The sequence below is a fragment of the Equus przewalskii genome, chromosome 1 (genome assembly GCF_037783145.1).
Source record: "Equus przewalskii isolate Varuska chromosome 1, EquPr2, whole genome shotgun sequence".
Classification (NCBI taxonomy): domain Eukaryota; kingdom Metazoa; phylum Chordata; class Mammalia; order Perissodactyla; family Equidae; genus Equus; species Equus przewalskii.
The window spans coordinates 81,130,699-81,147,513 of NC_091831.1; the positions used below are offsets into that span (position 1 = coordinate 81,130,699).

The window sequence follows — 16,815 nt, forward strand, 5'->3', positions numbered from 1 at the left end:
AAGTTCTTTCTATTGTGTCGTAAGTTCTGTTGTATCATTAGTTCTTTCTCTTCTCTTGTAGTTTGCATGGTAAAGAGAACAACAATACGAGAGTAGAATCCATGATGAGTTCTGTACAAAAAGATAACTTTTATCAACATAACATGGAAAAATTAGAAAATGTTTCTCAGCTAAGTCTGGATAAATCACCAGTTGAAAAAAGTACACAGTATTTGAACCAACATCAGACTGCAGCCAAGTGTAAGTGGCAAAATGAAGGGAAGCACACAGAGCGGCTTTTGGAAAGTGAACCTGCAACAGTAACTCTGGTACCAGAGCAGTTCAGTAATGCTAATGTTGACCAGTCACCCCAAAATGATGATCACAGTGACACAGATAGTGAGGAAAGTAGAGATAATCAACAATTTTTGACACCTGTAAAGCTTGCAAATGCAAAGCAGACTGCAGAAGATGAACAGGACAGAGAAACCAGAAGTCACCAGAAGTGCAGCAAGTCTGGCCATCCTGTGGAAGACTGTACAGGTTGTCAGCAGGAAGAGATAGGCGTGGTGCCAGAGAGTCCCTTGTCAGACGTCGGCTCTGAGGATGTTGGTACGGAACTGAAAAATGCCAACAAATTGAGTAGACAAGCAAGTAGCCTAGGAAATTCTCCTCCATTTGAGAAAGAAAGTGAACCCGAGTCACCAATGGATGTAGATAATTCCAAAAATAGTTGTCAGGATTCAGAAGCAGATGAAGAGACAAGTCCAGGTTTTGATGAACAAGAAGATAGCAGTTCCTCCCACACAGCAAATAAATCTTCAGGGTCCCAAGCAAGAGAAACGGACACTGAGCCAAGGAAACGGTCCTCTGCAAAGGGAGGTGAAATTCGACTGCATTTCCAGTTTGAAGGAGGAGAGAGTCGCACTGGAATGAATGATTTAAATGCCAAACTACCTGGAAATACTTCTAGCCTGAATGTAGAATGCAGAAATTCCAAACAACATGGAAAAAAGGATTCTAAAATCACAGATCATTTCATGAGACTGCCCAAAGCAGAGGACAAAAGGTATTTTTTATTTCCATTAGGAGTATCTCCAATAGAATAATATGTTTTATAATTTTGTAAGGGGGGGTTTAGAAAGTTATGATTTATGTTGAAGCAGAGAAGTAGTTGTCTTTCTTGTTAACTATTTATGCTAAATTTAACCCTAGACTCAAGTTCTAAAAAGGCCAGAAACAGAATACAAGAAATAAATACTGTTAATCAGAGTTTTAGTTTCATGAGCATCCTTCTGAAATTTATAGGAATTATCAGAACATAAAATTATTAGGGGCTGGCCCAGTACCGTAGTGGTTAAGATTGCATACTCCGCTTCAGTGGTCTGGGGTTTGCCAGTTCAGATCCTGGGTGCAGACCTTTGTACCGCTTATCAAGCCATGCTGTGGCAGGAGCCCCACATATAAAGTAGGGGAAAGATGGGCATGGATGTTAGCTCAGGGCCAATCTTCCTCAGCAAAAAGAGGAGAATTGGCAGTGGATGTTAGCTCAGAGCTAATCCCGCCCCCCCCAAAGTATTAGATTGATAGTAGCTATTGTTTATTTAACCGTTTTCCTAGGCCATTGTTTACCGCATTTTCTCTAGAGCTCTGACGGGCAGGCAGGTAGTATTGTACTCACTTCACAAAAGAGAAAACTGAGATTTGGGTTAGAGAAGTCTCTGAAATTATATAACTTGTGGGTGGTAACGCTGGGATTTAAATACCAGCCTGTGATTACAAAAAAAATGTAAAAAATTACATTTTTGCAGTTAACCCATATGGAATCTTAAAGCCCATTCTCCATAATTTCTGTGATCTTATCTACCAAGCATGCCATAGTAAGTGCACTTCTTTGAAAATCGCTGTCTAGAATCCTGAGAAATAGCTGATACTATGAACCATGACTCTTTGGCAGTGTCCATATTCTTTCATGGTCCCTTTTTTAAGAAGGTGGTTTATGTGTATTTGGAAGTTCCTTCCGCTGACTATTGAAAATAAGCATAAGCTTTTTTTTTTTTTAAATGCTTATTTTGGTGAGGAAGATTGGCCCTGAGCTAATGTCTGTTGCCAATCTTCCTCTTTTTTCTTTTTTCCTCCCCAAAGCCCCAGTACATAGTTATATATCCTAGATGTAGGTCATTCTGCCTCTTCCATGTGGGATGGTACCACACCATGGCCTAATGAGTGGTGCTAGGTCCATGCCCAGGATCTGAACTGGTGAACCCTGGGCCACTGAAGCGGAGCGTGCGAATTTAACCACAGCTCCTATAAGCTTTATAAGTGTTTTTGTTTTTTGTTTTGTAAATACCAAGAAGGGAGAGCAAGCGTGGCACATTTTAAACAGTGACATTCTGGGTAAGTCTTGTACTTGTGTATCCAGGTGAATTTAAACAGTAAGTGGTTTGTGACTGAGTACGTTTGTTTTAACCTTAGAAAAGAACAATGTGAAATCAAACATCAAAGAACAGAAAGGAAGATCCCTAAATACATTCCGCCTCACCTTTCTCCAGATAAGAAATGGCTTGGAACTCCTATTGAGGAGATGAGAAGAATGCCTAGGTGTGGGAGCCGCCTGCCTCCCTTGAGACCATCTGCCAATCACACAGTAACTATTCGGGTAGGTATTATCTCTTACGCATAAAGAGCGAAGACTCTAAGTCTTGATTTATTATGATACTTACTCAAGTGAAAAATAGACCAAGGCGTAGAAAGTGCTTCTTTTTTTTCCATTTATAAAGTACTGAGAAATCCACAGAATGGAGAAGTATAATGATAGCTTACTTAATACAGGACTTAACAGATCCCTAAGATGAATTATTGTCAGCTGAGGAGGAAATGCAATTCTTATGTATTTTTAAGAAAATTCATTGGATTCTTTTTTTTAATATTCAGTTGACAATATTTATTGAGCCCCTACTACGTGTTGGGTTCTGGGTTAGTCCCTAAATTTCAAAGTTGCATATGGTGTAGTATGCTCAAACCATTCTCCAGTTTTACCCTCTTTTCTGAGCTTTAGATTCTTCCAGACATCTCCATCACTGTTCCCCAGGTATCTCAAACTCTACATGTCCAAAACCAACCTTATTTTTTTTATTGTGGTAAAATATACATAATATAAAATTACCATTTTAACTCTTTTTAACTAGTTTTCAACGTTTCAAACGTTTCAGTGGCATTAAGAACATTCACAACATTGTTCAACTGTCACCACTGTCCATATCCAGAAATTTTTCATCATCCCATGCAGAAACTCTGTACCTACTAAACAGTAACTTCTCATTCCTTACTAGCCCCTGATGAACTCTTTTATACTTTCTGTGGATTCTTTTTTCTTAAAAACAACTTTATTGAGGTATATAAAATTCACCCATTTTAAGTGCTCAATTCAGTGATATTTAGTTAATTTACTGAGTTAGGCAACCATCATCATAATCCAATTTTAGAAGATTCCCACTCATTGGGTAATTTTAAATAGTCATCTCATTTATTAGTTAGTCTCTGTATTAGATTTCAGAGGGACTACTTAAAAAAACTCCCTTTTATTGTACAACTTAGTCGAGATGTGATTAAATACTTTGAAGTACAGAATTCTTTAGCATGGTTAGAGGTGGCAGTGACACTGAGCAGAGTGGTGACGTTTGAGCTGAGCTCTAAAAATGAGCGGAAATTTCTGAGGTGGAGTTAGTAAGGCAAGAGAATTCCAGACAGATACATAACCTTTGTAAGAAAAGGCTGTGTAGTTGAAAATTATTTGTTTGAGAAATGGAAAGTTGGTTTGCTAGAGCTTAGAATTAGGATGGGGAGTGGTGGAAGAGAAGACTTGAAAAGTGGATTGGGTCCATATCGTAGAGGGCTTCAGGTGCCAGGCACTGGACTGGAGTCCACAGGTATTGCAAATTACTAAAATGCCTGTGCAGACAACAGTTGTGCTGTAGCAAGATTAATCAAACAGCTGTCTGTAAGGAAAATTGAAGTGAGGATCACTGGAAACAGGGAAGGGTAGTGTAAGAGCTCAGATAAGAGATGAAAAGTAAGGAGACGGTAATTGTCAAATGGCACTGCGTGGGAGTGGGTCAGGGGTTCTTTTGAAATTTGACTCAGGTTTCTTTTCCAAATTATATTTTTAACTATGAACAACCTGTAATAAAAGAACTAACAAACACACTTTAGTTTGAAAATGCTTAATACCATATTTTAACCAGCAGATTTGACCAAGAGAACTCATTTTTGTGCAGACCATAGAGTCAGAGTTCTCTTGTCACTGCTGTTTAACTGAAGAGTTTCCTTAAACGTTAAAATGACAGTTAAAAAGAGTCAGCATTTGCAAGTATTTAGGTTTGTGAGTAGGGTTTTCTTAATACTGTGTAAGAGTTATAAACATAAATAGTAGGTTGATATAAGCTGTAGCTGTCATCTCTAACTCCCAATTTCAAATTTTATATTTCTTAAGACAGTCTCATTGTCATTTATTGGTGTTAGAATAAGTAAAAGTTATTGTAAAAATTATATTTATAAAAATAGTCTTTATTTGATTTCAATATAATGATTACATGTCAAATTTTTTAGGGGGAAGAAAGAGTTCTGCTGTTTAAAAAAGGCTGAAAAATTACTGAGCTAGAGTAATAATTGTGGAAATAAAAAAGAGAAAATAGATGGTTGCATTGTTTTGAGGTCAAATTGATAGGACATGGTGAATTCTTAAATATTGGTGATAAGGGATAAGGAAGCATTGAGAATGCATGTAAAATTAGGAAAAGGTTAGATGACTGAGAAGATGTTAATGGTGAAGATTTGGAGAAAAATTGATTGGGGAGATCAGTGGTATTTTTACTTTTCTACCTTCCTCTCTCCCACTGCCCACAAAGAAAACCCAAAGCATCCTATACCATTGTTATTTAATCTCAGTAATAACTGTTAGATACTCAATGACCCATTTTAAGAATCTTTTTAAAATCTTTATTTTATTATAAAAGTAATGCAGGGTATTGTAAAAAAAAAAAAAAAAAAAAAAGCAACTATATGTGAAAGTATATAACTCAGAAAACCCAAGTCTCTCTTAGTCCTATTCCCAGAGTTTAACAGTTTGGTGTATTTTCTTCTAGATTCTTTTTCCTGATTATGGTAATATGATATATGTGTAATTAATAGTTATTAAATAAACAGTCCTTAGTTACATTTGTAAGATGGCAGATATTAATAGTTACAGAATTTGAAGTAATAAAATAAAGCTGATATTTAGCATTAGAAATGTAAGGCAATCTGAAATTGGATGGACATAACACTCAGTGCTTGATTATCTGTAAACACACAGATGAACACACACAAACATACACACAAACACACTTATACGCATACATGCAAACATAGATGCACACACTTTCAGACACATAGTAAACATATTCTCATGTATGATTCCCCTGTGTGTGAAGCTGGACTGGTACCTGTTTTGTCACTTCAGATGACATGGAACATTACAGAATCACCTGTGGGGCTTCCATTGGGAGGTGAAAATACTTTTGGCATAATTGATGACTCAGCCACTTTTGACTCTCGACCATTCTTTCCTCCTCGGAATATTCTCATCCTTTGGCTTCCATGATACCGTATAATCCTAGTTTTCTTTCCACCTTCTTAGCAGCTTCTTAGGTTTCTGTAGCTCTTCTCTATATGGCCATTAAATGTTGGAGTTTCTCAAGGCTTTTTCATAGGTCTTCTTTTCTTCTCCCTCTCTCTCTGAGTGGTCTCATCCACAGTTAGGGTTTTAATGGTCACTAAAGATGGCCTATAGATTTATTTCTCTTGAGTTCCGGACTTTTTATGAAGCTGCCTATTTGACAGGCTTCCTTCTCATAAGCTGTTCCCTTTTGAGGAACAATTTTCCTTTCCTCTTTTCCTATCTAACTTCTTTTTATCCTTTGGACTTTGGCTCAATTACCACTTCCTCGAGGAACTCTTCTCTAAGCTCACCAGATAAGTTAAAATTGTCTGAAATAGATGCTCATAACACCACGAACCTCTCATTCATAGCATATTACGGTTGAAATTTTGTATTTATTTATGTGATTATTTGATTATCTGCAGTGAAGTACTGATCAGTGCTACAACATGGATGAACCTTGAAAACATTATGCTGAATGAAAGAGGCCAGACACAAAAGGCCATGTATTATATGATTCCATTTATGTGAAATGTCTGGAATAAGCAAAATAGAAAACTTTTATGTTTTAAGATATCTCCTTCCTCAAATATTTATTTAATGCTTATTATAAGTAGCATATGTGTATATATACATGTGTATATTTGCATATTCATACATATACACGTATATGTATAAAAACACACATGCCAGGCTCTGTCATACATATTCAGAATACAAAGTTAATATGGTTATTGTTCTCAAAAAGTTTAGAGTCTAGTGGGAGAAGGAAAAAAAGTATGCTCTAGAATGATAATGATCTAATAAAATAAGATGGAATAAGCTGCCTTTTAAAAAGTTTCTGAAGACGTCTTAGAGGCAACAAAAATTGATCTAAGTATTGAAGGTCAGAATAGATATTTAACCAGATTGTGTTTGGGTTAGAGAGGATGTTAAAAACTGGGAACATCATTTGAAATCAGAGTATAGGCAGAGGGGAGCCATTATAGGATTAGAAGCCTGAGAATACTTTAGAAAGATAATGTTATTTCCAAGTGGGGATAAGGATTCTATGGGGTATGAATGTGTCTGGGATCAGTTGATATTACGGAGAGGGATAGAAAAGGCCGTTGGCAGAAATTCAGGCAAAGAGTAAGAGGACCAGGGACCCAGGTGGGATGGAGATAGAATGCCCAGGACATGGAGACTTGGAGACTGATTAAATAGAGACGAGGAGTGGGAGCAGCTGAAGACTTCTGAGGTCTGAGTTTTCAAGAAGACTTTCTTGCCTAGGAGCTGGTCTGTATTTTATATCATCTGCTTTGGCTGCCTTCTTTGGATTATTTTGTAAAAGATACACCTAGTTTTTATGCGCCTACAGTTTTCTTGTTTACCTCTATTTCAGGTAGATCTTTTGCGAGCAGGAGAAGTTCCTAAACCTTTTCCAACACATTTTAAAGATTTGTGGGACAACAAACATGTTAAGATGCCTTGTTCAGAACAAAATTTGTACCCTGTGGAAGATGAGGTGAGAACAAAACTGATGTTCTTTTAGTCTCTGAAAGGTAGTTTAGTGCACGCTCGTTTGATTTATGATTCTGTGATGCAAAAGAACTTCGAGTAGTTTCCCCATTTGTTTTTCCTTTTCCTTAAAGAATGGTGAGCGAACTGCGGGGAGCCGGTGGGAGCTCATTCAGACGGCACTTCTCAACAAATTCCCACGACCCCAAAACCTGAAGGTATGTTCTTTTTGCTGCTGTTGCCTCTTACATGTCTTAGAGATGGGACCAGTGTCTCCTCCCTCAAAGACATTTTTTGATCTTTAATAGACTCAGGTAACAACATTATTTGTATGCAATAGTGCTTGCTTGCTGAGGAAGTCTCTTTAGAGACATTCTTGGTTTCCACTCCATCACTAGCAAATGAGTAGAAGCATTGAGAGTTGTAAATGACTTGCCTGGAGCCACACAGAGTAATTTGGAGAACCAGGAATAAGACCTCTGTTTCTTGATTCCCCATCCAATTTCCTTCAGTCCAAGTTTCTCTTTTATTTTTGTTTTAGAATTATGTTTCTGAAATGCCTTTAAAAGTAAATCAAGAAAGAATTATGACTTGAACAATATTTGCCCAAAGGGAAGCTGAGTTTCCTAATGATTAAAGTATACATTAAGTATTCTATTTTTTATTGCTCTTAATATAGCTTCTAGCAGTTTAATAATTTATTAATCATACTTTGGCAATAATTTAGTTTTTGATTTTTTTAATATTTCACTTAAGACTAAGGGCAACCATTAGATTGTTTTTCTAATATCTGAAATATGAGTGAGTATATGTTTAGTTTTGGAACTGTGGCCATATAAGCTTTTAAAATTTTTATAACTATAAACACTAACAGATGTTTCTATACTTCTGTGAAAATGGGTTTCATTTTCTTTGAGACTGAATTTGCTGTGTACAGTTTCTCAGGTTTTATACTGTTTTTCCATTTATACTTACAGGTTATCCTTAAACTTTCTGTACCTTTTTTGTAGCTCCTCGTTTTTTTTTTCTTAACACGAAAGACATTGATATGTTGTACCATAATGTATTTTGAAAATTTCAATCCTTAGGGATAGTGTTTCTCAATCTTGTACTCCTTTTAAATGAAAGAAATTCTCAAGGTTTGCCAGAGTTTACTTATTTTTATTAGTATAATGTTAATTACATATGTACAAACGTAAAACTAAATACATACTCTTTATACTTACAGTGTACAGCTCTATCAGTTTGATTTTTTTCCATTTTAAGTGTTAGGAACCATCATTGGAGTTGTGCTCATTATCACGGTGAAAACAATTTGTAGTCACCATTCCCTTTTTGCACAGAAGTTTTTTAATCACTGATCTGAACCCCTGAATAGTATGCTGAGGAACTTTAAAAAATACTCTATAAAGAAAAAAATTCTTCATTTTGTCTTTACTACTTTTCTTACTAATCATAGACTGTTGGTGGATACAAAGATGGGATCTGTATACAAAACATCAGCTTTCAAATAAATATGACAGTGACCACTTTGGGCTAAGTTCTTTAGAATTTGACATTCCTGTGCTGCAGTGTATCTTAGGATGGCTCAATCTTTACATCATTTTTATCTCTTTAAAGTACCAGCCTTCATTTCTACAGTGTATTGTCTTTTGGCCCATGTATCCCAAAACCACAATTATAAACTGACAAACACAGAAGCAGGCCACCCGAAAATACTATCCAGACTCCATTTGAGAAACCCTGTCTTAGGGCCTTTATGGCCTTATAAATAGGATTGTTAAGAATTTTCATATTTTTTATTTAAGTGTAAGTACAGAATAATCATACTGTTCTAAATTACATTGTCTGCTCACCTCTTTAGCAGTTCCTTACTGTGCCGTGATTACTTTAGGAAGGGGTAATTGCTTTAATCTGAATTTCCCTTTCTTGTTCATTTTATGGTAGATTCAACAGAGCAGAGTAATCCATCGAGATTTTCTTCTATCTGCTTATGGTAATTGTTTCCTTTGCTGAAAGAACACTGTGAGAGGGAGGGGGAAACATTCAGTCCCTCTTACTGAATATAATCATCTTTTCTGCTGTTTTTATGCCATTTGATGTTGACTTAGGAGGGATTCGACATGTTAAGTTTAAAAAAGGAGGGTGCTGGCCCAGTGGTGTAGTGGTTAAGTTCACATGCTCTTCTTTGGTTGCCAGGGATTCTTGGGTTTGGTTCCCCGGTGCAGACCTGCACACGGCTCATCAGGCCATGCTGTGGTGGTGTCCCGCATACAAAGTGGAGGAAGATTGGCACAGATGTTAGCCCAGGGCCAGTCTTCCTCACCAAAAAAAAAAGATAAAATTTAAAAAAGGACCAGTATCGGGGCCAGCCCGGTGGCCAAGTGGTTAAGTCCACAAGCTCCGCCTCAGCGGCTCAGGGTTTTGCCGGTTCGGATCCAGGGTGTGGACATGACACCGCTCATCAGGCCATGCTGAGGTGGTGTCCCACATGCCACAACTAGAAGGACCCACAACTAAAAAAATATACAGCTATGTCCTGGGGGGCTTTGGGAGAAGAAGGAAAAATAAAATCTTTGAAGAAAAAGGAACAGTGTCCTCAAAAGTTGAATTACACAGTGATGTTTCTCTAAATGGTGTGCCTGATAATTTGCAAAGAATGGATTTCTTTGTGCTTTAACTAATTGTGCTAATTATGAGCTAGGGAAACCTCATTTAGTCGTTGATAGCTAAGAATACAGAAGAGTATCCAGTTTTCCTGATGATAGAGACCTCGTGTTAGACTGCTTTTGAGACTTGAAGACTGATGGAAAAGTAAATACTAGTTAGGAGTTAATGCTAATTATAAAACCCCATTAAAGAATTAGAGTGTAAATGCTATTTAAAATCTTTTTCCTTACTAGCTTTGATGAATGCTTTAAATATGAGGAAATGCATCCTTTTAAAGTATGCAGTTTGATGAGGTTTGCATGTACCTGAGAAGCCCCTACTACAGTCCAGACGCAGAACGTTCCTGTTACCCTCCACGATTCTTCTTACCCCTTTGTGTTCACTTCCTCTGGCCCCAGACAGCTGGTGATCCGCTTTTTTCACTATAGGTTAGCTTACGTTTTACGTGAATGGAGTCACATAGTGTGTATGCAGTGTGTCTGGCTTCTTTCACTCAGAGTGAGGATCGTTGAGCTTCATCCATGTTGTTGAGTGTGTCAGCGGTTTGTTGCAGTATATGCCTTGTTTGTTCACTCACTTGTTGATAGACACTGTGATTTAATACTTTCTGTGAGGTTCTGAAATCAGGTACCAGTCATTAGAGAAAAATTCTTAAAATCTTTTCTTTTTTAATGGAAATTTTTATGTTATGGCTGTGAGAAAAAAATAAAAGCTTTTGTTGCCATGTTATTTTATGGTTGGTGCTTTTTCTTTTCCTTTTTGAAGAAACTTGGTTATCCACAACTCCAAGTAAATAATATGGATTTTTTTGGCTCAATTTTTAACCTAGTTGCTTTGTGGTTATTTATATGGGATGAAGGATGTTTCAGGAAGCTCCTTGGCAAGAGTATTAATTTTTTTAAAACTTATTCAGTGATGAGGAAATTTGGAAAGTTTAAATAGTCTAACAGCGTTTTTCAGACTTACTTATTTTTAAAAAATTTTGGGGTGTGTGTTACAAATGCAAATAGTTGATAAACTCTACATGTTACTTTATTAATATAATATGTACATTATAAAATATAGTCAAAATAGAAATTAAAAGGATGAGATGAAATATAATTATAAATAATATTTTTTTCTCTGTAACTAATGGATTGCCTTATGCATACCCCACTCTGGTGTTAAAAAAAAACAATTCAACTGAGTAAATTTTAAAGATCTTACTGGCTTTATTCAATGATTCTTGAATTGGGCAGCATCCATCTAGCAGACAGAAAGAAGCTCCGAGTTGCTGTGTTAAATGAAAGACTTTTATAGGCAGAAGGGAGCAGGAACAAAGAAGTTACATTAACAAAAAGTAGATTGGTTTTGGGGCCGGCCTGTTGGCACAGTGGTTAAGTTCACACGTTCCACTTTGGTGGCCTGGGGTTTGCCAGTTCATTTCCCGGGTGCAGACCTATGCACTGCTAGTCAAGCCATGCTGTGGCAGGCGTCCCACATGTAAAGTAGAGGAAGATGGGCACAGATGTTACTTCAGGGCCAGTCTTGCTCAGCAAAAAAAAGGAGAATTGGTGGCAGATGTTAGCTCAGGGCTAATCTTCCTCAAAAAAAAAAAAAGTAGATTGGTTATGGCCAGATCACTTTCGTTTAGGGCATGGCAGGGGTCTGTCAGGCAGATGGCCTAATTAGTGCTGACCAGGTGATTCCTGATTGACTGATTTAAGATTCCACTTCTGGGAGAGTCTGAAACTGTAGTTAAATTAATGTCGGTTTGGTGAGTTGCGGTTTAGTGTGAGTGACTCCGTTTTGGGCCGCTTTTCTTGTTTTTAACTCTGGTAACCAGGTAAGAGTATTGCCTATTCAGACAATTAAACATTCCACCAGTAGATGGCGTACTATTTTGACTTTTCACTGTACATGAATATTTAATTCATGTGAACTGCTAGGGGAAGATAGGCATTTTATATGTAGTTTATAAAAATGGCTGATAATAAAGGAAAAAAGACCGTTTTATGCTTTAAGGCAATGTTTCTCAATCTTTTTTTCATTATTGCCCTCTCTTCCAGGGAGCCTTTTTAGACATTTTTTCCTAATTTACTCTCCCCATGAAATTTTAATACTACAAATACACTGTATATCTGTATGTATAATGTGACCCTATTGAGGGCCAGAAAGCATTATTATATTTAAACTTTTTTATCCCCAAGATCCAATTTTTGTTCACTTGGAGTGTATCACCTCTGTTTCAAATGCATGCTTTAGAGTAATGATGATATTTTTTCCACTATTACTTGACCTTTCTAATCTCATTTTTCTTAAGTGAATAATAAATTAGCATGCATTTTATTTGTTCATGGATGCTGATGTGGAGTAGCTAAGGACAGGAGGAAGCTGGTCCAGCGTTAAGGGATTTACTGGAAGTAGTTCATAAAGGAGACAGGCTATTCACAGATAATTCACTTGAGTATATCATGAGATTTTGTTTATGCTTTTTCCATAGGATGCTATTCTGAAATACAATGTGGCATATTCTAAGAAATGGGACTTTACAGCTTTGGTTGATTTCTGGGATAAGGTAAAAGTATGCTTATTTCTTTAACTATGAAACTCTGTGACTCTTTTAACTATGACAACTCTAAGAAAGTTTGAGAAAAATACCCATAAGTGTGTCACACTAACACAGTCGTCTTTTATTTTTGTGAAAAATATGTCCTGTTATTTTATATGCATGTTTTAGGAGCTAATTTTGAATTTTTCTTTGTTCTCTCATAATGTGCATTTTCTGTTATATTGTTGTATCATTGTGATCCTTATCAATGGTTGCGTAGTATTTCAGGACTAGATTTAGAGAATTTAATAATTTCCATATTCTCAAACATCTAAGTTGCATCCAGTTTTGCTTTGTTCTCATCTACACTGTAGTAATATCTTTACATACATCTGTATATGTATATATGTTTTCCCAAATTTGATTGTGTTTCTTTAGGTGATTCTAAGAAATTAGATGGTTAGGTCAAAGGGCACAAAACTTCTGTGGCCCTGGATTTATGCTGTAAAATCATTTTCCGTAGGAGACTGTAGCAATTTAGTATGCCATCAGCAGTGGATAAGAATACCACTTTCATAGTACTGTTAGAAGAATGGGCATCATCCCTTTAGAAAAAATGGTGGTGTACCTTTCTTTTTAACATTTTATTTTAGAATAATAATAGATTCATGAGAAATTGCAAAGAAATATACAAGAAGGTCCCACGCATGCTTTCTCCCACCTTCTCCAGTGTTGATCACTCAAATAAGTATAATACAATATCAGAACCAGGAAAATAATGTAAGAGCTTATTTAGGTTTTACCAGTTATACTTGTACTCATTTACGTGTGTAGTTATGTAACTGTAGCTTCATGTGGCTACCACTGCAGTCAAGATACGGAACTGTTCTATCACCACAGTACTCGCTAGTGCTGCCCGTTTTAGCCACATCAGCTCTCTCCTCACTCTGGCAAACACTAATCTGTTCTCCAGCTCTCTGTAATTTTATTTCAGAAAGGTTACAGTGTGTAACCTTTTCGAATTGCCTTTTGTCACTCAGCATAATTCCCTTGAATCCAGCAATAATAGTTCATTCATTTTAATTCTGTGATATAGATGTATCATAATTTGTTTAACCATAGGTGCATTTCAGGACATGTGAGTTGTTTCCAGTTTTTGGCTGTTACAACTAAAGCTGCTTTTAACTTTTGTAGGCAGATTTTTGTATGAATGTAAGTTTTTATTTCTCTGGGATAAATGCCAAAAGTCCAATTGTTGAATTGTTTGATAAACGTATTTTTAGTTTCAGGAGAAACTGCCAATATGCTATTGCTAGGTAGGTAAACCTCCCCAAGAAAAGATACTTTCCTATAAAATCTATTTTAAAAAAATTTTTATAATTTGCTTTTTCTGCTTACATTATTTTTAGTTATCCAGATTATTTATTCACTTATTAATAATAGAAACTGAAAGTAATTTTTGAAATGGAAACATTTTGCACTGAAGTATTTTCAATATTATACAATTTTGATTTACCCAGTAAGGAATAATTATTGAACTTTGAACACGTCCTGTGTTTTTTTATATTGAGGCCTTTCCCTCTCTGGCCTTTTTTTCAAGTAAATAACTCTGTGAGGTAAATAAGATAGTTGTTACTATTCCTATCGTAAATGAGTAGTTGTGATTCAGAGGTAGGCTTTCTTGGCCAGAGTGACATAGTTAGTCCCAGGCAGGACAGTGTAACCCGATCGGTCTTTCCCCTCTTGCCTGCAGTCACAGTATGATGTCCTTCTGCACACACTCTCCCCTCCTACTTCTTGCCTCATCTTCTCTGTAATAAGAGACTGATATTTCCCCTTCCTCCACTTTTCTCTATTGAAATTCTGTCTCCCCAGACTCACATTTTCCTGTCTACTCCCTCCAAAGTGAGATGTCACTTTTCTTTGAATTTCCATGACAAATTTTTAAATTTGTCTTGTGGCACTCCCTCTCTTTGCCTTGCTTTATTCTTGATGAAATATTGACATCCTCTGGTAGGTTAAAAGTTATGTAGGGCAAGGGCTGGCCCAGTGGCGGAGTGGTTAAGTTCATGTGCTCTTCTTTGGTGGCCCGGGCTTCATGGGTTCAGATCCCAGGCGCAGATCTACACACTGCTCATCAAGCCATGCTGTGGCAGCATCCGACATACAAAAAAGAGGAAGATTGGCACAGATGTTAGCTCAGGGACAATCTTCCTCACCAAAAAAAAAAAAAAAGTAAGTTACATGGGGCAGAAACTGTCTCCTTAGCTTTGTGTTTCCGTTAGCACTTGTACAATGTCTTACATATAGCGAGTGCTCTGTAAGTGGTTATGGACTGGATTCAACAGGAGATCAGGTCATCATATTGGTTTTCAGGGTTACAAAGGTCAGAAGAATATTATCTAGAAGTAACGGTTCAAGTTAATAAAAATTGTTATGTTTCTGATTCCTGCCCCCACTCCCTGCCCACGCATACAACACACCTAAATATAACAGACTCTTTCTTCTTGAGCATTTTTAGCTAGTGATGTTCCAGTGTTTTCGTCAGTTCATTTCCTGTAATATTACTGTACTGAAGATCTGTCTGTCCTCTGGGACTGCTGGTGGTAATCCAAAAGAAAGTAGTTGGTTAATTATGTTGTCAGGAATCAAACATTAAGATTTTTGTGAATCATTATAATTACTACCTCCTGTTAATTTGCAAGAGCCTGAAAATGTGAAAATGGACTTGACAGAGGTATAAATAACACCACCACTCCCTTTTTTCCAGAATTGTTTTGATTATCTCATAATGTGTTTGTGAGGCAGCGTGATACACAGCAGTGGCTCTCAGATTTATCATCCATCTGAATCCTGGAGGGCTTGTTTAAAACATGGATTGCTGCCCACCACCGTCTCCGAGTTTCTGATTGAGGTCTGGGGTGGGACCTCAGAGTTTATATTTCTAACAGGTTGCCAGGTGGTGCTGCTGCTGCCAGATCTGGGGCCATGCTTTGAGAACTACTGGTGGAGAAAAGAGCATAGAATTAGAAATGAAAATCATGGATTCTTAGTGTCAACTAAGTGTAACCATGGGCAAGTGACATGACTTCAGCCTTCGTTTCCTCATTTGTTAAATTGACAAAATAATCACTTTATCCACCTTAATGGCATGTTTTAAAGATCCAGCTATGTATCTGAAATCACTTTTAAAATTCTAAAGTGATAATCAAATACGTTATTACTTTCTTAGCTCTGACAATAGTTTGTTTTGCTGCTTTAAAAAAAACGTTTTTTCAGGGCCAACCCTGGTGGCCTAGTGGTTAAGTTTGGCATGCCCCACTTAGGCAGCCTGAGTTCAGTTCCTGGGCGTGGACCTATACCACTTGTCAGTGTCTGTGCTGTGGTGGCGGCTCACATACAAACATAAGAGAGGAAGATTGGCAACAGATGTTAGCTCAGGGTGAATCTTCCTCAGCAAAAAAAAAAAAGTTTTTTTATCAACACATCTGAATTGCAGACGACTTAGAACATACAAAAAAGTAACGCAATAAAAACTGACCATGATTTTGCTACTCAGAAACAATCACTCTTAATATTTAAAAAAATATAATTCTAGCCACCTATGCATATTGAATGTGGAGTTTTGGAAAATGTTATTATTTTACAATGAGCATCTGGTGCCTGAATCTTTTGTCTGTTTCCTCAGAATAGATTCCTAGGAGTATAATTAGTGGATCAGAAGGTATGTTGGTTTTGAGGCCTTTGATACTGTGTATACTGCCAGCTTACCTTCCTAGAAGATTGTACAGGTTTTCAGTTCTCACCAGAGTTTGTGAGAGTCCTACGTCGCCATGCCCTCCTCTGTATATTTGCTTTCAAGTGTGATCAGTATCTTGTGCAGTATCTTCTGCAGAGCGAGGGCTTAATATGATTCTTAAATTTTTGCCTAAGAAAGTGTACCTCAGATATTCAAGCCTCTTGGAAAAGCAAATTTTGGTTAGGATAAAATAATTTTCTAGCAACTGTAGTGGTATCAGCGTGGGCTATGAGAGTTCTCCAACTTCAAGGACGTTACTTCTCAGACTCTGAATAGGTAATTTTACTAACAAAATATGAGGTTTATAATATAAATTATAAATTTGAAATTACTTGCTTACAAGTTTGAGATCATTTTTCTCCTGGGTATATCCTCTATATACTATATTTTTTCACAGACGTAAAGAAATGTGTTCAGTTACTTTTGAGGAAACGTGAAAAAAAGGAAATAGCATTTATCGAGGACATATGTGTACCAAAAGGAGTATGTCATTGAATTTAATCCTCAAACACTTGCAAAATGTAGGTAGCATGTTCAATTTAGAGAGGAAAATAGATTTAGACAGGTTAAATGGCTGAATCTGGATTTGAGCTCAGTTCAGTTCCAGCACAAAACAGGTCACCAGTAACTGCTCATTAA

The 16,815-nt window shown here is 36.8% G+C and overlaps 1 protein-coding gene across 5 annotated transcripts in view; it reads left to right on the top strand.

Moving 5' to 3' along the window:
- PARG (poly(ADP-ribose) glycohydrolase) overlaps positions 1–16,815 on the top strand; it is a 113,396-nt gene that overhangs the window by 6,966 nt on the left and 89,615 nt on the right. For all 5 annotated transcript variants that reach the window (XR_011525167.1, XM_070569364.1, XM_070569374.1 and 2 more), the window contains 5 exons: positions 62–1,048; positions 2,455–2,638; positions 7,062–7,184; positions 7,312–7,395; positions 12,330–12,404. Coding sequence is in view for 4 of the 5 variants with exons in the window: in XM_070569364.1 (XP_070425465.1) it covers positions 62–1,048; positions 2,455–2,638; positions 7,062–7,184; positions 7,312–7,395; positions 12,330–12,404 (1,453 nt within the window). In the remaining variant the exon portion in view is untranslated. The remainder of the gene's footprint in view (positions 1–61; positions 1,049–2,454; positions 2,639–7,061; positions 7,185–7,311; positions 7,396–12,329; positions 12,405–16,815) is intronic.